Source organism: Chrysochloris asiatica, unplaced genomic scaffold (genome assembly GCF_000296735.1).
Source record: "Chrysochloris asiatica unplaced genomic scaffold, ChrAsi1.0 scaffold00265, whole genome shotgun sequence".
In the NCBI taxonomy this organism is placed as follows: Eukaryota; Metazoa; Chordata; class Mammalia; order Afrosoricida; family Chrysochloridae; genus Chrysochloris; species Chrysochloris asiatica.
Window position 1 is genome coordinate 897686 of NW_006408783.1, and position 22052 is coordinate 919737.

Below are 22052 nucleotides of genomic sequence, written 5' to 3' on the forward strand. Positions count from 1 at the left end.
AAAATCCTTCAATAATGAAAATTGAGGCTTGAATTTTTTCTTCAGTTCCCCCAGCTTGAGGAATGCTGAGTGTGTTCTTCCTTTTTAGTTTTCCGACTCCAGTTCTTTGCGCATTTTGTAGTTAATATTTGACTTTATCTTCTTGAGCTGGCCTTTGAAATTTTCTGTTCAGTTCTTGTACCTCCTCATTTCTTCCATTTGCTTTAGCATCTCTACAAAGGAGAGCAAGTTCCAGAGTCTTTTTGGCTCTCATGGACTTGTTTTTATTTTCTTCAGCTTCAGTCTGAATTTGCATATGAGCCATTGATGGTCTGTTCCACAATCTGCCCCTGGCCTTGTTTTGGCTGATTATATGGAGCTTTTCTACTGTCTCTTTCCACAGATGTAATCAATTTGATTTCTGTGTATTCCATCTGGTGAAGTCCATGTGTGTAGTCCTCTTTTATGTTGTTTAAAAGAGGTATTTGAAATGAACAAATAATTTTTTTGCAGAATTCTATCATGTGATCTCCAGCATCATTTTTATCAGCAACGCCATATTTTCCAACTACTGATCCTTCCTCTTTGTTTCCAACCTTTGCATTCCAATTGCCAGTGATTATCAACATATCTTGATTGCATATTTGATCAATTTCAGATTGAAGAAGTTTCAACAACAAATAGGAAAAATACTAAATGATGCAGAAAGCATAAAAAGAAGATGGAATACACAGAGTGACTATGCCAAAAAGAAATGGATGATGATCAACCTTTTCAAGAGGTAGCATATGATCAAGAGCCAATGATCCTTAAGGAAGAAGTTCAAGGTGCACTAAAGGGATTGGCAAAGAATAAGGCTCTGGGAACTGATTGAATATACATTGAAATCTTTCAACAAACTGATGCGACACAGGAGGCACTCACTCATCTAGGCCTAGAAATTTGGAAAACAGCTATATGGCCAGCTGACTGGAAGAGATCCATATTTGTGCCCATTCCAGAGACGTGACCCAACCGAATGCGGAAATCATCACACAATATCATTGATGTCGCATGCAAATAAAATTTTGCTACAGATAATTGAAAAACGACTGCAACTGTACATTGACAGGTAACTGCCAGAGGTTCAGTCTGGACTCAGACGAGGATGTGAAATGAGGGATATCATTGCTGACATCAGATGGGTCTTCTCTGAAAGCAGAGAATACCAGAAAAATGTTTACCTGTGCTTTATTGACTACTCAAAGGCTTTCGCGTGTGAATCATGACAAACTATGGACAACATTGTGGGGAATGAGTATTCCAGAACACTTAATTGTACTCATGAGGAACCTGGGCATACTGGAGGCAGTTGTTTGAACAGAACAACGGAACACTGAATGGTTTAAAAGTTGTGCACCAGATTTGTATTCTTCCACCATACTTAATTCAATCTGTATGCCAAGCAAAGAATTCGAGAATCTGGATTATATGAAGAAAAATGTGACATCAGGATTGGAGGAAGACTCATCAACAATGTGCAAAATATAGATGATACAACCTTGCTTGCTGAATGCAGAAAGGACTTACTGATGAAGATCAAAGACCACAGCCTTTGGTATGGGTTGCACCTCAGTGTAAAGAAAACAAAAATCCTCACCACTGGACCAGTAAATAACATTCATATAACTGGAGTCTTTGTGTGGTACTGTGGGTTAATGCACTGGACTACAAAGTCAGGTTAAACCCTATACAGGGTCACTATGGGTTGGAAGGGGCTTAACAGCACTTAAGAACAATACAAACAGAGAAAAGATTGAAATCGTCAAGACTTCATTTTGTTCTGATCTACCATCAACACTCATGGAAGTAGCAGTCAAGAAATCAAACGACATATTGCATTAGGCAAATGTACTGCACAACCTCTTCAAAGTGTCAAAGAACAAAGATACCAGTTTGAGAATTAAAGTGCGCCTGACCCAAGCCATGTTGTTTTCAATAGCCTCATATGTATGTGAAAGTTGGACAAATGAATAAGGAAGATTGTAAAATAATTGATGCATTTGAGTTATGGTGTTGGAGAATATTAAAAGTACTATGAGTTGCCAAAAGAACAAACGAATCTGTCTTGGAAGAAGTACAATCAGATGCTCCTTGGAAGCCAGGATGGCCAGGTTTAGTCTCTCATACTTTGGACATATTATAAGGAGGGACCTTGGAGGACATCATGCTTGGTAAAGTGGAGGGTCAGTGAAAAAGGGTAAGACCCCACACACACACAAGATGGACTGCCACAGTGGCAGCACCAATGGGCTCAAATGTAGCAATGATTGTGAGGTTGGCGCTGGACCAGGCAACGTTTCTTTCTGTTGTGCATAGGTTCGCTTGGAGTCAGTACCAATTCAGTCATCTGACAAGAATAAACATCACACTGTAGGGAGTTCATAAAGTTACTTTTTGTAAGAGATAGTAAGACTTCAGAAATCTATGACATGATTAAGATAAGCTCCCCAAGAAGTCATCTCTATTGTCTTCAGACAGTGCCCAAAGCCTAGGATCCCCCTCAGCTACTGGCTTCCTGGACTAGCTCGGATGGGTAGGGCATTATTTTCAGGTTCTCTAGCTCTGAGGTTAGATAACTGGATGTTTGTTAGGGAATGCTCTTGATATCAAACCTAGGGAAGTCAAGGGAAAGAAGTAGGTTTGTGCAGACCCTTGGATACAGTTCCAACACAAAGCCTCTGCCAACTCAGCTGGGATGAGGATTCAAAGTTGTGCCAAATTGGGGTGAGAGGATTATACCCTGACATGGATTATGCATTGCCTGCAGGTCACACCTGCAGGAAGGGGGCATGACCTTGGAGGAGGGACTTTCTTCAGCTGCGGCAATCCTTAAAGAGGGCTAACTATCGTGGACCACCTATCCTAGAATTCTCAGCAGCTAAGGGAGTAGTCCTTCGTTCCTGAAAGGACATTTGAAGGGTCCATCACAGCACTCATCCTTTGTGCCATTCAGACTTACACCTCGCCTATATTTGGGGAGAAGCTTTCCTCGAACTCCAATGAGGGAAACTTAGAAGAAGCAGGTTAGTGGGACAAAGTGCATTCCCTGCCACTGCAGCTGACCTTGATAATCACGTCTGCCTCCTCTCCTCTTCATTCTAGGTTCCCTTCACTCTCACTAATGGTATTTCTTGCCTCTGCTGATCTAGGTAGCTTACCTGTTGGCATGATTCAGACCCTCAAGTTAAGGGTCTGATTCTCAGGTCAGCACACCTTTCTCAAGTTACCATCAGAACTGAATAAAGGGAATCCCAAACGATGCCAAAGTGGATCACCTAGGTGCCCAGCAGATTCCTCCCTGCCCTCACAGCAACAGCAATCCTTTCTCCTCATCTCTAGATCAACTGTCTCTGCAAGATGGTGACTCATGTTGCCCAGGCAACAGCTAATGGTTCAATAGAATGCTTTCCAGCTGCCCCCTTGAGGGAACCAGGAGTTGAGAGGACAGGAAACACAAATTTCCCAAGTAAATCACTGGAAGTAACAGCAAATGGATCATGTACTCTTTTTACTGGGGCATGGCACCATATAAATGTAATAATCAACTTAGAGTGCAAATTCTATCATCTCTGAGATGGATCTTACATTGACTATTCAACAAGCCTTTCTTTCCATTATACCAGCTCCAGAACACGTCCCAGTGGTGCTCTGCCTTGGCTGTAAAACAGGTGCCTTGGTGTGATGCAGTGCTGTTGTGTAGGATTGATTCCACACACTATCTAAAGCCCTCTAAAGTCCTTAGGATAATGGTGTTGGCAGAGGCCCGGCGGGCAGAAAAGGGAAACCTATGACAGAGTTCTAAATGTTTCTATGTTCTGGTGTGTTTCCCTTCACTAATATGCAAGTTCCATAAGGGCACGGATCCCATCCAATTGATTGTGGCTGTATCCTAACACACTTACAAAACAAATTCTTGTCAAAATTTGTCGCTTCCAGGGTACAAAGGAATCAGGATAGCCCATTTGCCACCAGGCAGCTTGGTGGTCTTCTCAGGGAATGGTGCCTTGTCATGGACTCAGTATTGGTCTCTGTTGCTGGCAGAAGTTAGAAGCCCAACTACAGTAGAGCTGCAATGTTCAGTTTGAAGCCAAGCACCAAGCTGACCCATCTATGAACAAAGCTCTGGCCTTGGCCTTCTTCATCTGCTGGTTATAGGTATGGACTTAGGGAGAGGTTGCTGGCACCGTCGTGCTGGATGGCATGGGAGGCTTGGCTGTGTGCTCATGCAGCCTGCTTGAGCTTGCCCTGGAGGCAGCACTTCCACCTTCACTGATGGGTCTTCTTAGCCTCCTGACTCAGTGGGGCTGAGTGTCCAGTCACAATGGGAAGTTCAGGCCATAGGGTCAGGAGTCAGGTGTGCTGTCTGCCCACAGGCCAGCAACATGCCGGGAGACAGGCTGGTTTTTCTTTTAAACAGACTATGTAGCATAGTGGTTACGAGTCGGGCTGCGAACCTCAAGGTCAGCAGTTCAAAACTACTAGTTGTTCCACAGCAGGAAGCTGAGGCTTTCTGGTCCCATAAAGATTTACAACCTCAGAAACCCTACACGCGGTCATGAAGAGTCGGAAACAGAACCGACTCCACAGCACATAAGAAGCGCTACCACTTTTCAAAGGTGTTTATAAATTGTCCAGAAAGTACAGTCCTCATTTGCCCTTCACCTCCGTAATTTTTCCTGCTATTAATATTTTACATGTATTTGGTAACTTATCACAATCGATGAATCAATATTGATGCATTATTAACTGAAGTCCATAACTTACATTAGGGCTCACTCTTGGTGTTCCATAGTCCTATGGATTTTGACAAATGTATGTCCCCCATTATGGTTATCCTACAGAACACTGCCACTCGCTAAAAATGCCCTGTGAGGCACTGTTTTTTGAAAGAAGTAATTCTTTGTTGCAGATGGCATGACACCCTAAGATTCCACATTAAGTACGCTGGCTCTATCCAATCCCCCTTCTTCCATGACATTTTCAGTATCTTTCTAACATGAATGGAATCATATCACTCTATGATTTATACCCTTCATTGGTCCCTCTCTCCAATGCCCACAACACACATACACACTCTTTAAAGAGACTTCCCAAACCTCTAGACTTCACTTCCCTTTCCCTCTTATGCTCCCTCCCTCCATTCTGAAGGAGTCTCTGAGTGGTGCAGAGTCAAGGACTTGGCTACTAGCTGAAAGGTCATCAAGAAGTACCTCTGAAGAAAGGCTTGGGGATCTCACTGAAAATCCTAAATAGCACACAGGGGGTCACATGAGTCAGAATCAACTGGATGCTAACTGGTTTGCCTGTTTTCTTGTTCCATATTGACCTGTGTGGGCTGTTCCCTGTTTGCGCGGCCTCACTCCCCTCTCTCCCTCTCTGCATTCGCTGCTGCTCCACAGCTGACACTTGTTTCCCTCTCCTGACCACCTGCCCCCCCAGCCTCCCACAGCACATTTCACTGCCCTCCCTCGCGGGTGCCCCACAAACCTACCAACTGTCTCTCTCTGACCAGACACGGTGTTGTGGTCGCAGTGTGAACAGTAGCTGCAGCAACAAAATTCAGCATATGAGTGAAGTTTTCAAAACCAAGAGTTCCCCTCATCAAATAGGTCATTTGCAGCTTCCCCCCCCATCAAATAGGTCATTTGCAGCTCCTGAGACCCCCCCACCCCCATCTCTAGGTAGTGTTTGTAGTCCTGATGCAATGCTGTGGGCTGATGCGTCAGACTGCAAAGCTGTTTGAACTGCAAGGTCAGAGATTCAAGCTCACCAGCTGCTCCTCGGAAACCATATACAGGGTCGCTATGGGTCGGAACCACCTCGATGGCACTTAGCAACAACAGGTTGTGTTTTGTTTTGTTTAAGTTATTTCTGAAAATTACCAAAATGTATGTCCTAATGAATGCTGCCTTTCACAGTAAACCAGAAAAGAAAATCACTCATCCCAGTTTTGCTCTCAGTCTTCAAAAGATTTCTGAGTTCCTCCTCTGGTAATAACCTCAGAACCCATTTACATGTCACATAAGAAAATCGTCATAGCCTTTGGATTTATTTACCCCAAATCTGGGTTTGAATTTTTTGACCAAAAAAGATAAAATTGATTATGTTATTTAAGACTTTTTAAAAAAATGTGCCATAAGCTTTGGAATGAAGTCCTGATATGGCACTGAAGGGTAAGCACTGGACTGCTAAAGTGTAAAGTCAGTGGTTTAAGCCCACCAGTTGCTCTCTGGAAACCCTATGTTGTTGTTGTTGTTGTTGTTAAGTGCTATGGAGTCGGTTCCGACTCATAGCGACCCTGTAACAGGGTTTCCGAGGCTGTAAATCTTTACAGGAGCAGAACGCCTCATCTTTCTCCCGCAGAACAGCTGGTAGTTTCGAACTGCTGGCCTTGCAGTTCGCAGCCCGATTCGTAACCACTACGCTACCAGAGCTCCTCTGGAAACCCTATACAGGGTCACAATGAATCTGAATCAACCTGACAGCACTTAACAAGCAATAAACATCACGCAGCTGTTTTGCACAAGGCAATACCATTAAAAATCTACACAGAGCTTCCCAAGGTACCTGCTTTAAAGGAGACAACGTTCACTTGAATGTTAAGTTCTTTGAAATGAGCTAAAATCATCAGTTGAGTTACATAATAGTCATGTATGTTACAAAAGTTACATTTTATTTAAATAACTATGAAATAGAATTTACGTACTTATTAGACTGAAAATTAAAATAGATTGTTCTATACAGCAATTGAAAACCTGCCATGTTGTTCGTTCTTTTATGATAACATTAAGTCATTTAAAAAATTAAAAGGCAACTTAATTATAAACATTTATAAACCAGTAAAATTATGAAAAACAGTACAATAAGGAAATGTGCAAAACCACTAGTGAACCTTGCTGGGCATATTAAAAACTGTTTTCAGTAGGCTTGCTTACATTCATACTGTAGTTGACAGAACATGTCTGGCACCATAAAATGGACATTTCTATGACTAGAACTGTGCTATCTCTGATTCTGTTTCCAACATTAAGAAGAGTTTGTAAAGCATGAAATAATTAAGCACCATCTTCAGGTTGTACAGTGGCCCAGTTTCTACATGATGGCTTGTGTCCATTCTTCTGTAAAGTTCTTCATTTAGCCACTCTGGAAGAACTGATTTTCTTTATATCAACTGGACTCAGAATTAATGTGCCATTTTTGAATTTTCCAACCTGTCCACCCCGTCCACTTGACAAAATACTGGGTGCTGATTTCTTCTTTTGGGATTTCCTACATTGAAAGTGGGAGAAAGGTAACATCATCAGGCTAATGCAGAAGAAACAGCACCATCAATGAAGCCCCCAGCAGTCCACTCCCTCTGCCCTCTCCACATGCAGCCCCACTGGGCTCGGCAGTCCCTCACACACACCAAGAGCCCTCCATCCGCAGGACCTGGGACCTGATTATTCTGCGTGGAGTGTCCCACCAGACCCTCCCAGGCTGCCTCTCCTCTTCACTTCCCAGGTCGCCTTCATTTATCTGTATTCACAATGCTCTGTTTCAAGTTCTTGTTAGTATCTGACTGAATCCTATTTGTTTGCAAGCTCTGCTCTGCTTCCCTTCACTAAAAGTTCCATAAGGGTACGGATACCATCCATCTGATCGCGGCTGTATCCTAACACAGTACCTGGCACACAGTAGGCGCCCACTAAGTAGATCTATGTGGCCAGAGCAATTGATCACCTTAAGACATGTATAAGCTCACTAAGAGGGTAAGAAAAAAAAATTATGATATAAAGGAAGTCAATTTTGAAGTATTCATTCAAGGAGACAGGAAAAGGGCAATTGATGAAAAGCTAACAAACAAATATAAAGCAACAAAATCTGTCCCATTACTCAGAATTATGGTGTTCTACACGGAACATCGAAGAATAGGCAATACAGCCCAAGACTGGGCCATTCAATCTGCTGGGTCTCCTTGCAAGGAAGAGAGACTTCTGTTTGAAAACGTCAATCTCAGCTTTTCCACTAGTGGTAGAGAGACCAAAGGGTTGGTTCCTAATGCTATTCTAGGGCAGATGTTTTGATCTTGGGCAATGATTAATCCTGTGTTTCTATTAAAGGGCCTGATTTGGAGCATTCTTCCCAGAATCCATGAACAGGCCCACCCACACCATCCGGCTTTCCTGTCTGGTTGGAGAGGACAGACTCACCTGTCTGCCTGCCCCTTTCTCTTCTTCTTCTTGAAAATATCTGTGTCCTGGGCCTGGTTTCAGAATTTAAGATAATAATATGTATCAGTAAAGGGTTTGTTGTTGATACGTGCCGTGGAGTTGGTTTAGTAAAGGGTAGCAGGTTCAAAAAAAGGCATGACATTTGTTACTAAAAGTCACGGTTATTACACTGTTTATGTTTAAGATTGTTTTCCAGTGGGCATATTAAACACAAAAAAAACCTTATCTGGCCATTTCAGATAACAGTGACAGCAGAAATGTCCAGCCTCACATGTTCACTCAAAGAAGGAGAGCACAACATCGATTCCTCTTGTGGGTTTCTGCAGGTACTCATGTTCTATTCAACGTCAAACGTAAAAGATGACTGAAGATAGGAAAAAGGTCCAAGCAGCTTGTATTACTAGCGGAAAGGGGTTTGGAATTTCAAAGCAAGTCTTCCATTTAAGTGTCAGATTACCAAAGTGTAGCTGATTCAAAGAAGTGGTAAGAAAGAATCTCATGACTAGACCTCAGCATTCCTCACCACTCGGTGGTCAGTTTGTTGTCCTTTGGTGGCATGTGTGTTGCTGTGATACTGGAAGGTATGTTATCAGCCTTTAAAATACAAACAGGGTTACCTATGGTGAACAGGTTTCAATGGAGCCTCCAGACTAAAGCAGCCTAGGAAGAAGGGGAGGAGGACTGCTTCTGGATGGAAAGCCCCTGAAAACCTTATAAACTACAGCAGTGCCCCTCAGGTTGGAAGGAACTCAGAATGCAACTGGGGAAGAGCTGCCTCCTTGAAGCAGAGTTGACCATAATAACATGAATTGGGGGAAAGCTTTCGGAACCTTCATTTGCTGATGGGGCAAACCTCAAAACAAAAAGAAACAGTATCCACTAATAATCAGAACATGGAATGCATGAAGTATGAATATAAAAAAATGGGAAGTTACCAAAACTAAAACAGAACACATAAAGTTTGATATCCTAGACATTAGTGAGCTGAAAGAGACCAGCATTTACCATTTCAAATCTGACAATCACATGGTTTGCTATGCTGGGAATGACCAATTAAAGAGTGGCATCGCATTCTTCATCAAAAAGAACACTTCACAATCTGTCTTGAAGTACAATGCTGTCTGTGATAGGATGATGGCCACAAGCCTACAAAGAAGTTCAGTTAATACCACTCCCATTCATATTTACGCACCAACCACTAAAGCCAGTGATGATGAAACTGAAGAATTCTACCAACTGCCTCGGACTGAAATGGATCAAACATGCAGGCAAGAAGCATTCATAATTATTGGTGATTGGATTGCAAAAGTCAGAAACAAAGAGAAAAAATCAGTAGTTAGAAAACACACGTTGATGAGAGAAATAGCATGCTCAAAATGAGTCAGATCAAATGATTTAGGCTCTGCAATACCTTTCTTAAACAACATAAAAGGTGCCTAAATACATGGACTTCACCAGATGGAATACAAAGGAATCAAACGAATTACTTCTGTGGGGAGAAACAATACAGAACTCAGAATCATCAGCCAAAATAAGGATAGGGTCGATCAGACTGAAGCTCAAGAAAATTAAAACATACAAAGGCAAGAAGTGACTGGCTTACAAGCTTTCAAGAGGGAGCCTAGATCCAGAGGGCACGGAGGAAGGTAGAATCTCCATTGAGTAGTATCCAATCTGAGCAGGACTGATAAAAGGAGATGGGAATAGGTCTCTTGTGATATAATAGTGAATAATTGTCATCAGGACTGACTGTGAGGGTTGGTAATGTAAAGGTAGATGTTTTGTAGCAAAAGGAGGGGAGTGACTGACTTTGTAGTCTAGGAACGGAGATCCCTGGGACCATCAAGGGAGAAGAGCAGAGAGCGGAGGCAGAGAAGATGACATGGAAAAATGGAGCAGCTGGGGACTTTAGACCCAGGGAGGGAGAGGGGCTGTGTGCTCATGACCGGGGGGCAGGCTTGGGGTTTATACCCTTCGGTTGGTTGATGATGCATGGAGGGGATTGTAACCATGGCAATGAAACAATATACGATAGGATGAATGTAAAGCTAATGTTCTCCCATGTAAACTATCACATATTTCACAATAAAACATTAAAAAAGAAAGAAAGAAAATTAAAACAAGTCCACAAAAGCTAAAATGCAACTTCGATTATATCCCACTTGAATTGAGAGACCATCTCAAGAACAAATTTGATGCATTAGACACTAATGACCGAAGACCAGAAGAGTTGTGGGATGATGTTCTTATAAGGTCACTCGAAAGACAGAAAAGAAAGAAAAGACCAGAATGGATGCCAGAAGAGACTCTGAAACTTGTTCTTGAGCATAGAGAAGCTAAAGCAACTGGGAGTAATGAAGAGGTCAAAGAGCTGAACAGAAAATTTCAAAGGAGAGCTCAGGAAAACAAAGTATTATAATGAAATGTGCAAAGACCTGGAATTAGAAAACCAAAGAACACACGCAGTACTTCTCAAGCGGAAGAAAACTGAAGAAAGCATTCAATCCTCAATTTGAAATATTGAAGGAATCTATGCGCAAAATAGGAGCCCTGGTGTGGCGCTCTGGGATAAGCACTAATCTGCAAGGTCAATTTGAAATGAAAGGTAGCGGTTCAAACCCACCAGCCACTACCTCGGAAACTCTAGAAAAGGTTGCTATGAGTTGGAACCGACTTGACAGCACTTAACAAAACAACATGGGCAAAATATCAAATAATGCAAGAAGCCTTAAAAGAACACGGAAGGGATCAGAGACAGTGAACCCAAAGGACCTGGTTGCTGCTCAGCTACTTCAAGATGTGTCCTCTGATCAAGAACTGATCCTCCTGCATAAGTCCACACTGCACTTGGTGAAAAGCAAGGTTCCAGGAATTGACAGAATTCAAATGGAAATACTTCAACAAACAGATGCAGCGCTGGAGGCGATCACTCATCTTTGTCAAGAAATTTGGAAGTCCATTACCTGGCCAACCAATTGGAAAAGTTCCACATTTCTGCCCATTCCAAAACAAGGTAACCCAACAGAATGAAGAAATCACTGAAAAATACCACTAATATCACATGTGAGCAAAATTTTGCAGAAGACAATTTAAAAATGGCTCCAGCAGTACATCTATAGGGAGCTGCCAGAAATTCGAGCTGGATTCAGAAGAGGATATAGAGCTAGGGATATCATTACTAATGTCAGATGGATCTTGGCTAAAAGCAGAGAATACCAGAAAGATGTTTACCGGTGCTTTATTGACTATGCAAAGGCTCTCAACTGTATGGATCATAACAAATTATGGATAAAACTGAAAACAGGTATTCCAGAACACTTAGTTGTGCTCATAAGGTACCTGTACATAGACCAAGAGGCAGTTGTTCAAACAGAACAAGGGGATACAAGCGTCCGACCACATTAGGCAAATTTGCTGCACAAGATTTCTTTCAAGTGCTGAAGTACACGTTATCACTCTGAGGATTAAGGTGTGCCTGATCAAAGACATGGTATTTCTAATTACCTCATGTACATATGGGAAGTGGAAAGTGAGTAAGGAAAACCGGGGAAGAATTGAAGCACTGAAGTCACAATGAACACGGAAAGTACCATGGACTGCCAGAAAAACAAATTTACGTTGGAAGAAGTATAGCCAGAATACTCCCTAGATGCCAGGATGGTGATCTTTCATTCTCTGGAAAAGTTGTCAGGAAGGACGAGTCCCTGAAGAAGGACTTCAAGCTTGTAAAGTGGAGGGTCCATGAAAAGGAGGAAGACCACCCCATAACAAGACGGAGTGATACAGTGGCAACAACCACAGGCTGTGAGGGTGGCACATGACCGGGTGTGTTTTGTTCTGCTGTGCACAGGGTTGTGTGAGTCAAAACGGACTCAACGGTCCCTAACAATAACAGCCACAATCTCTATGTTCCTGGGATTTCCTGCAGTATTAGATGGGTAGATAGTGGTACATCGTATTCATCTTCCTATTCCAGTTTCACATAATAATAATAATTTTTAAAATTATACTTACCATTCTTTTTTCTTCTTCCTTTGCTGCCTTTTTTTCTTTGATTTGTTCCTGCAAAATCTTGTAATTAACGTAACTCTTCTTGGGAGGCTGAAGAGAAAGAAAAATGGCATAGATCATCAGTTTTTACTGTGCAGAAATTTCTAAGTATCCCTTATCCAGACTGGTCCATCCATGGCTTGCCCTTAAAAATACTCCGGTCTGGTGACGGAAGGAAGCAACAGCCCCTCACCTTAGCACCCAGCATAATGGCACGTTCCTGTTCCAGAATCCTTTCCTTTCCTTTTCCATAACCGGTGATTCCAAACCGGTGCACTTCCAAACGAGCCTGCGGACAGCAAAGAGAAGTAGATCAAGTACATTCCAACAATCCCACAGAAGAACCATCTCCAGTTACACAGCGTTTTAGACAGGAGCTGTACACTTAACAAAAGGAACCCGGGGGGCACTGTAGGATAAGCACTGGACTGCTAACCACAAAACTGGCAGTTCAAACCCAGCAGTCTCTCCAAGGGAGAAAGACAAGGCTTTCTGCTCCCATAAGGATTTACAGCCTCAAGAGATCCTATATAGGGTGGTTATGAGTCAGAAAAGACACAAAGACAGAAGGTTTGGGTTTTGAGGCTGCATTCAATATTTTTACAGATTCTCATCATCTGCAGTGACTGCAATCCTGTTATGGGGCCTTAATAAGATTCTCCACCATCTCAGATTTAATGTGGAAACCTGAAGTAAAGAGTTACCTTTGTACAAATCAGTGACAGACCTAGCGGTAAAACACAGAGATTTGCAGGACCTCAGAGAGCTCAATACAACAAGGCAGAGTCCTGGTGTGGCACTGTAGGTGAAGCTCTGGACCACAAGGTCAGTTTGAACTACAAGGTTTGATGGTTCAAACCCACCAGCTGCTCCTTGGAAACCCTATACAGGGTTGCTGAGTTAGAACCGACTCAATGACACTTAACAACAATATACAACAAGCTATTACCCATAAAAGTAGCCCTGGTAGCATAGTGGTTTATGAGCTCAACTGCTCATCAAGGTCAGCAGTTCAACTCTATCAGTTGCTATGAGGGAGAAAGATGAGGTTTTCTGCTCCTGAAATATTTATGGAGTCCTGGTGTGGCATGGTGGGTTAATGCACTGGACTGCAAGGTCTTCTGAACTGTAACATTGGCAGTTAAAGCTCACCAGCCGTCTTGAAAACCCTATACAGGGTCGCTATGGGTAGGAACAGCACCAAATTACCCATAAAGGCATTCATTTCTATTGAAAAATACCCTTCCAAGTAGGTCTTCTCACACTTTGGAAAAAACATTTCTTACAGCAGCTTCAAACACACACCTGTTGTTTTAAGGAAAATTCACCAATATCCACTTTTAGAAGTTGAATTACTTTCTTCTAGTCTGTTTTCTCATGTAATATTAAAAGCCTAGCTACAACCACAAAATATACATAATTCTGCTTTTTTGTCAACGTACCACTGTAGTGTTGGCAATGAAGTCACAGTCTTGTAAACTACTGTCTTTCACACAGTTGTACAATGTTGAATAAAATGAATGCCATGAAATTAATGTAAACATTTCCCCAATTATCAGATATCTGAACATATTAAATTCTCTTGGCATCATGAAAATGAACAATTTAACAATTTCAAAGCACATACCTTTTCTAAGTTAAATTCTTGTATATCCACATCTTTCTCAAGGACACTGGTTTTGGTCTAGAAAAAAAGAAAGCCAAACATCTTATTAAAATCATCTATTCTTCTATCATTAAAATATATACTATTAACAGAGTAGACATGTTTCAGGGAGTCTTGAAATTTGTCCTGGGGCCTCAATAGCACATACTATAATACCAGCTACACAAAAGCTTAACTATCAGTTAACTAACAGCAAACAAAATAGGAGAAAAAAGTTTTAGGATCTCAAAACTGAAGAACTGAAGATAATAAAAAAGAGAGGACAATGAATGTATCTCATAGAAAACTGTTGAGTGTAGGAGGGAGCAGAGGGGCTAGAAGATATAAAATATTATATGTAAGGGGGCTTCAAAAAGTTTGTGGAAATTGGAATTAAAAGATAACAGAATTTTTGCACAAACTTTCTGAAGATACCTCATATAAGCAATTCTTTTTTCCCCTCCCATCTATCCATTGGAGTCCTGGTGTGGCGCTGTGGGTTAATGCGCCAAACTGCAAAGCCGTTTGAACTTCAAGGTAGGCAGTTCAAGCTCACCAGCCAATCCTTGGAAACCCTATACAGGGTCACTATGGGTCGGAACCGACTCAATGGCACTTAACAACAAATCTATCCATTGGAATAATGACTAGTCTCTTGCAATTGTGTAGACTTTGGTTATAATTTCTCATAGAAAGTAATAATGCAGCAAATGCATTAAAAAAGTATGTCTCTCTATGTAGTGCTGTAAGATAGGCACTGGTCAGCAGTTCAAACCCACCAGTTGTTTCTTGTAAACCTTATAAAGGGTTGCTATGAGTCAGAACCAACTTGGTGATACTTACAACAACAATAGCTATCAATCTATTCTCTGGTAGTGGTTATTAGCCCAGGAACTTGAATAGAAGCTTGGGAACTTAAGGAAACCATACTGTAGGCAGTGGTAAAATCCTCATCTTCCATTAGGGAGACTTGGGTTCAAGTTCCAGCAAAATGCACCTTACACACAGCCACCTGTCTGTCAGTGAATTAAAGGAATTTGTAATTACCTATGACAGAGGTGTGCCTATGCAGCTGAACAGATTGCAGTGGGGCTTCCTGACTAAAATAAGCTAGACGGGAATCTACTTTTGAAAACTCAGCCAATGAACACCGTAAGGTTCACAATCAATGATAGGGATGACAGAGGACTAGACAGTTTCATTCCACTGTGTACAGGGTTGCTGAATCTGGGGCCAAGCTGATGTCAGCTTATAGTCAATGATACGCATAATGATTCAATCCAGGCTGCAAATTTGTACAGATAAGAACCAGGCTGTAAAAGTTGTACAACTTCTGGAGGATGTGTGTGGGGGTGTGTGTGTGTGTAAGGGATATGGTCAATCCTGCTGGCAGACAGGTTGGTTGTTAGGGCAGGGCATCGACACCATTCCTGCAGAGCAGGGTGTGGTCCTGCTTTGGGGCCCCTTCCCACGCCAACGCTCAAGCATGCCCTTGCATCACAGCTAGTTTCTCCTCCGCCAAACAGGAGTTGTTCTGTGTTGAGCTTGTTTTTTTTTCCCCTATTGCACTTTGGATATGTATGTCAGAAGACTGGTGCCTCTCTATGAAATAGCTTTTCAGATAGAGCATGATACTGATCTCAAACGAAAACAAGCACATTGCCACTGAGTTGACTCCAACACACCGGTGATCCTATGTGGTAAACTTAGAATTAAGCTCTGTAGGATTTTCTTGGCTTTATTCTTATTATTATTTTAAACAGGAAGAAGTCAGCTGATTGGACTGTATTCAAAAGTAAGGAAAATCATTTAGATTTAATAGTTCTACTTATTATTTTTTCAACTTTTTATTGTGAATTGAATGAAGGTTTACAAAGCTGATCATTAGTTTTACAATGTTATACTTTCCTTCATTACATGGTTACAATCCCGTGTACCCAGTTAACAGTATATATACCTCTATTCATTTCAACAATTACATTTTCCCCTTTGTCTCCTGCTACCTTCAGCTTTCATCTGCTGACCTCCCTCTTGTTGTATAGTGCCTGCCCTGTCACCCATGTTAACATGTGTCCACCCTCTAGACTGAATAATTTTCCCTTCGCCCACCTGCCTACCCCATAACCATCACAGACTTTTTATCAAGAAAGCCTGTTTTTTTGTTGTTGTTTTTTTAAACATTTTACAACAGTGGTCTCATACAATACAAAATTAGTCAATCTATTTGTGATTGACTAATTTCACTCAGCATACGTCCTCTAGGTTCAACCATGTTGCGAGGTGTTTCACAGACTTATCATTATTCAACGTATTGTACTATTCCATCGTGTGTATATACCAAAGTTTGTTTAACCATCTTTCTGTTGATGGGCATTTAGGGTGGATCCATCTATTTAATATGTCTCTTGTAGACAGCATATTGAAGGATCCGGCTTTCTTATCCCTCTGCTCTGTCTCTTGACTGGTGCATTTAATCCATTTACATTCAGTGCAATTATCAATAGGTATGAATTGATTGCTGTCTTTTTCTCTCTGTGTGTGGTGCTCCTGGTTTCTTTGTTCCACATGATTTTCTGCACTAAGTTCATTTTGTTTGTGAGGTTTTCTTTTAATTTCCATGTCTGGTATGTTAATATTTACTACAGTTTCCTGATTTTCCTCTTTCCTTATTTTGATGTGCAGGCATTATTATTTTTCTTTGCGGTTACCCTATAATTTATTGTTTTCCCTGCATGAAACAGTCTGTTTTATCATGAAATCCACTTCACTTCCTTTTTGCTGACAAATCACAGTTTAGTCTTATTGGTTCTCCTTTGTAGGTAACCTTTTGTTTTTCCTGAGCTGCTCTCAGGATTCTTGCCTTGTCTGGTTGGGAAATTGTGGTTATAATATACGTCTTGGTGACTTTGGAAGGGAATCTATCCTGGCTGGGGTTTGTGTATCATCGACTTGTCTTTCACGATGTTAGAGAAGTTTTCTTTCAAGAACCCTCTGACAATTTTCTATGTCCTTTTTATTGTCTCTTCCTGTTCTAGAATTCTAATCACCCATAATTGTTCCTCTTTATGGTGTCCCACACAACTCTTAGGCTTTCTTTGGAGTTTTTTCATTCTTTTTTTTTGGATTGTTCTTCTAGCACACTAGTTATTGAGAGATTTATCTTCAAGTTCACTGATTTGGATTTGAATTGCTTCGAATCGTCTCCTTTGCCCTTTTGATGTATAGTACATTTCTGAAACGCTATTATTAATCTTCTGCATTTCTTATTGCAGGTTTTGTATTGTTTCAAAATGTGCATTTATCTTGTGTTTGTTCTTGTAATGTTTCCCTGAATTCTTCTCAAGTTTTTCCTGTATTTTTGCTTTCCTCAATCTTTCTGTCAATCTGCTGAAGGTGTCAAAATAATGATTCCCACTAGTTCCAATACCTTTTTTTCCTCAAAAATGTTTTCTGTCACACACACACACACACACACACATTATATACATACATATATGTGTGTGTAATATGTAATAGCCTGAGGGATTAGTACTAGTGAATATGATTAAAGTATCCAGGATCCAGCAGCACGGAGACTCTATCATTCTTGTTATGAGGGCAACAGGTCCCAGTCACCATGTAGCACTTTGGTTTGCTACCACACTCAAGACTGAGTGGCCATCCTGAGCACAGTGTTGATGATAAAAGAGGAACAATATCGATGCCCTGTTAGGGTGCAGGCACATGGCTAATGCTGTGCTGTTATATACAATACATGCATTTCCACTGGACTTTAGTACGCTTCTTTGCCTGCTTCAGGCTTATACTTTTCTTCCGACAATCTATTCCCCACCTGGCTGACAGAATCAAATGACTTCATTAAAACATACACCATGGAAGATGGTATTTGGCACACTTACATTTCATCTACCTAAAGAAAAGAAATCTTATTTCCTATTTTATGATTAGTAAAAAGTTCTATATTTGCTTTGAAGTTAGGACATCTTTTCCACGGGCATACACATCTAATCTATTTAGTGTGATAAACAGTACTACTAGTTTTGAAAAGAATGGATTAGAATTAGATTACAGGGACACGTCCAAACCCTTAAATACAAATTGTGCAGTGATGGTTGAACATAATAATGAATGCAATTGATGTTTCTGAGTTATACATGCAAAAAAATGTTGAGATGGGGAATGTTACGTTACATACTTATTTACCACAATAAATAATTTTGTACATTAAAAAATTATATATAGTTCTCTAAAATCCCATGAACTATTTCCTTCTTTTTCTGAATATTTAAATCATTCTCTTTTCTTCCCTCCCACTCACCCCCTAGAATAGTGGCTAATAAACCTCTTTTGAGCTGATAAATTCTTATAGGCTCAGAAGCTTTCTGTCAATGCCAGCGATATCACATGCTGCAGGTGGACCTGTTACTAGGAGAGCAGCAGGAGGATGAACCATCTAGAGGACGTCAACTCTGTAATAATTCTTGACTAATTGTATAATAGCTTCTGTGATGCTGACACCCCTGATCCACAGGAGAGGGCGTTCTGACCTCTGCTTGTACCCGCTTGCCCAACAGGCCGGCCCAACAGGCCGCACCCAATATCCTCAGCTTCTCACTCTCAGGCCCCTTCATTCTGGCTTAGGGTTGTCTAAGCAAAGGGAGGGCAGGACCGCTGCACAGCAGCTCTGGTCCACTCAGAGAGACCTCAGTATGCTCGTGAACATTTCCCGGGATACGCTGACAGAGGGCTGGGGAGCACTGAGGTCTCTGATCTACCTCAGGAAGAATTTTAAGTCCTCATAGCATTCAGCAGGAGTCCTGGTGTAACACTGTGGAATAATGTGCTGGACAGCAAAGTCGGTTTGAACTGCAAGGTCAGCAGTTCAAATTCACCAGCCACTCCTAGAAAACCCTACACAGGCTCGCTATGGGTTGGAACCGACTGGACAAGTATTCAGCAAACAAAGGTGGATCATGAGTCTTCCTCTAATCATCATGCCACATGCTTCTTTATACATTCCAGCTTCTTGAATTATTTGCTCAGCATACACATTGTATAAGCATGGTGAAAGAATACCACCATGGCACACACATTTCCTGATTTTAAGCCACACAGTGTCCCCTTGTTCTGTTTTAATGACTGCCTCTTGGTCTATGCACAGGTTCCCCATGAGTACAATTAACTGTTCTGGAATATTCATTCTCTGCGATGTTATTCAGACTGAAGAAGTTGGTAGCATTCTTCAATTTCATCATCACTGGCTATAGTGGTTGGTGCATAAATTTTAATAGCAGTGGTCTTCTTTGTAGGCGGATGGATATTAGCCTATCACAGACAGCGTTGTACTTCGTGACTGCTCTTGCTATGTTCTTTTTGATGATCAATACTATCTATGCCAGTCCTCTGCAATTTGTCATTCCCACCACTGCAAACCATGCTTTTGGCAGATTCAAAATGACCAATACCAGTCCATTTCAGTTCACTAATGCCTATGACATCAATGATTATGTGTTCTATTTCTTTTTGACAATTTCCAATTTTCCTAGATTTATACTTTGTACATGCCATGTTCCAATTATTAATGAATATCCTCATTTTGAGTTGTGCCCCATCAGCAAATGAAAGTTCTGAGAGCCTTAAGAAAATGTGTTCCACAGGGTTTCCAAGACAGAAAATTTCTGGGGGCCGGGGTAGGGAGACACATCTTTTGGGGAGGGGGACAGAATTACGTAGATAGGAAAGAGATGGTGGGAAAGCTCCTTATCATCAGCTAAAATAAACTACAGGAGCAGACTGTGGAAGAGACCAACAATTGCTCATATACAAGTTCAGACTAAAGCTGAAGACAAAACAAGTCCATGTGAGCCAAAATTTGACCTCCTCTCGCCTGTGAAGTGGGTTGGGGGGTTTGAACTGCCAACTGTGTGATTAACAATGGAATGCTTATACCACTGCATCATCAGGTCTCCTGCTGCTGCTTAACATGTCCTGACTATTTGGATTCACTGTCCCCCACATGGAAGACAGAACTGTGTAGAGCTTTGAAGAACTAGGTCTATTAGACTGTATAATGAGAGAGCAGTTTCGGGGGGAGTGTGACAGGTGATAGTGACAACAGGCAGCCCACCAGACTCAGTGAACTCGTCTACGACCCAAAACAGTTTCTCCTTCACTACTTGGATTTTTTTGAAACCATTACTTACAGCCCAACCTTTTCCCGATTAAGAGATCAGCAGGGTAAATAAGTACTTTCGTCTCAAAACACAAACATCTTTAGTAAAATTAAGATGTTTATTCATACGTTAGTGAATGTAATTTTGGTTTTCATAGAACAGGAGAACACTGGAGGGGGAAGCATTTCCTCCAAGGTAAGCATGGCAGACTGATCCAAATCGGGCAGTGCAGTCTGAAGGCAGTAAGAACCTGCGGAGTAGGGCGGTGAGCAAGCTATTTGGCAACAGTGGGGAAGAACATCTGTGTGTGTAGGGATGCCAGCCTTCTAGGTCAGTATGCTTGAGCAACTCAAGGGAAAGAGAGTCTAGCCCAGTATCTCTGTTCTAACTCTGCAGTGTAGTAAAGCACAGGCTTGTAAGCCCGAAAGTCTGGGGTTTCAACCTGAGCTTGGGAATGCATTTCAACTCCTCCACCTTTTATTTGCAATCCTTAGGGTCAGACTCCAGTTTCAAAGGTGAGACATCTTTGTGTTTTATAAAGGTAGTAATACTGTAATCATACTGAATAATATATATATTGTATGATACCTCCCACCAGTCGTCTGTCATTCTATCATACTGTGGTGGCTTGCATGTTGCTGTGATGCTAGAAACTATGCCACCAGTATTTTAAATACCAGCAGGGCACCCATGGTGGTCAGCTTTCAGATGAAGGCCAACTAGGAAGATGGAGAGGAGGCAGACTACTTCTGAATGTTTAGCCACTGAAACCTTATGAACAGCTGAGCAACACTGCCAGATAATAGGGCCAGAAGATGGAAGCATATGTAGTAAAACACTGTCACATATGGTGCTGGAAGAAAATGAAAACAAGTCCACAAGAGCCAAAATATGACCTTGAATATATCCCAACTGAATTGAGAGACCATTTCAAGAATAAATTTGATGCACTCAACACTAATGGCTGAAAATTGTTAAGAGTTGTAGGATGACAAGAACATCATACAGGAAAAAAGCAAAAAGTCATTAAGAAGACAGGAAAAACAAGCAAGTTCCTTGCCCAGGAGACATCAAGGCAAGTGGTCGGGTTCCCGCAGTGTAAACTGGCTTCCAAAACTAAGATTCAGTGGGAATACATGCTCTGATTGGTGATCACGCTTGCACCGATAAGGGGAAGTGAGGGAAAAACAGCAATAAAGCTGTGAGCAAAGCCCTACAATGTTCAATAGACTTCTGTGAACCCGGGTGAAGACCTGGTTGGCTAGCAGTGTGGCAAGACCTGGGGACTCTTGGGCCCAGAGTCAGTGACATAGCCCCAGAGGACTAGAGTGGAGAGTGAAGCGACCAGCTGATAAGAAGAGAGGGCATATGAATAATAACACCCACATTTGCAGATAATACCCACTTGACCTGAAGTAAAAAGAAGAGGGAAAAAAAAAAGTATTCTCATACAATTTGGTGAACTTGACCTATACCTATGGATACAGTATCTCAAAAGAGGGAACAAATCCATACAGCAAGGATCATTCCCACCCCATCCATACACAGAGTAGACAGGGATGGGCAACTTAGACATTGGCTACCCCAAATGGGGGGGCTACAAAGGCAAGAAGTGACTGACTTACAAGCTTTCAAAAGGGAACCTAGATTCAGAGGGCATGAAGGAAGGTAGACTCTCCACTGAGTAGTATACAATCTGTCTAGGCGGGGCTGATGAAATGAAATGCAGATAAGTCTCTTGTGATACAATAGTGAATAACTGTTATCAGTACTGCTTGTGAGGATTGGAAATGTAAAGGTGGACGTTTTATAGCAAGGAGGGGAGTGATTAACTTTTCAGCCTAGGAGCGGAGGTCCCTGGGACCATCAGGGGAGAAAAGCGGAGAGCGGGACCCTACCCAGAGAAGCAGTGATGCCTGAGATGGTAGCAGAGACGATGAAGTGGAGAGA

At 41.7% G+C, this 22052-nt stretch overlaps 1 protein-coding gene across 1 annotated transcript in view; it reads right to left on the reverse strand.

The window, feature by feature from the left end:
- Positions 1-7151: 7151 nt before the first annotated feature.
- Positions 7152-22052, reverse strand: part of LOC102828612 (chromosome unknown open reading frame, human C1orf131) — a 37738-nt gene continuing 22837 nt past the window's right edge. Inside the window, exons 3-7 of the mRNA XM_006874174.1 lie at positions 13912-13968; positions 12478-12573; positions 12249-12335; positions 8214-8266; positions 7152-7290 (exon numbers count right to left, since the gene is read on the reverse strand). Of these exons, the coding sequence (XP_006874236.1) occupies positions 7152-7290; positions 8214-8266; positions 12249-12335; positions 12478-12573; positions 13912-13968 (432 nt within the window). The remainder of the gene's footprint in view (positions 7291-8213; positions 8267-12248; positions 12336-12477; positions 12574-13911; positions 13969-22052) is intronic.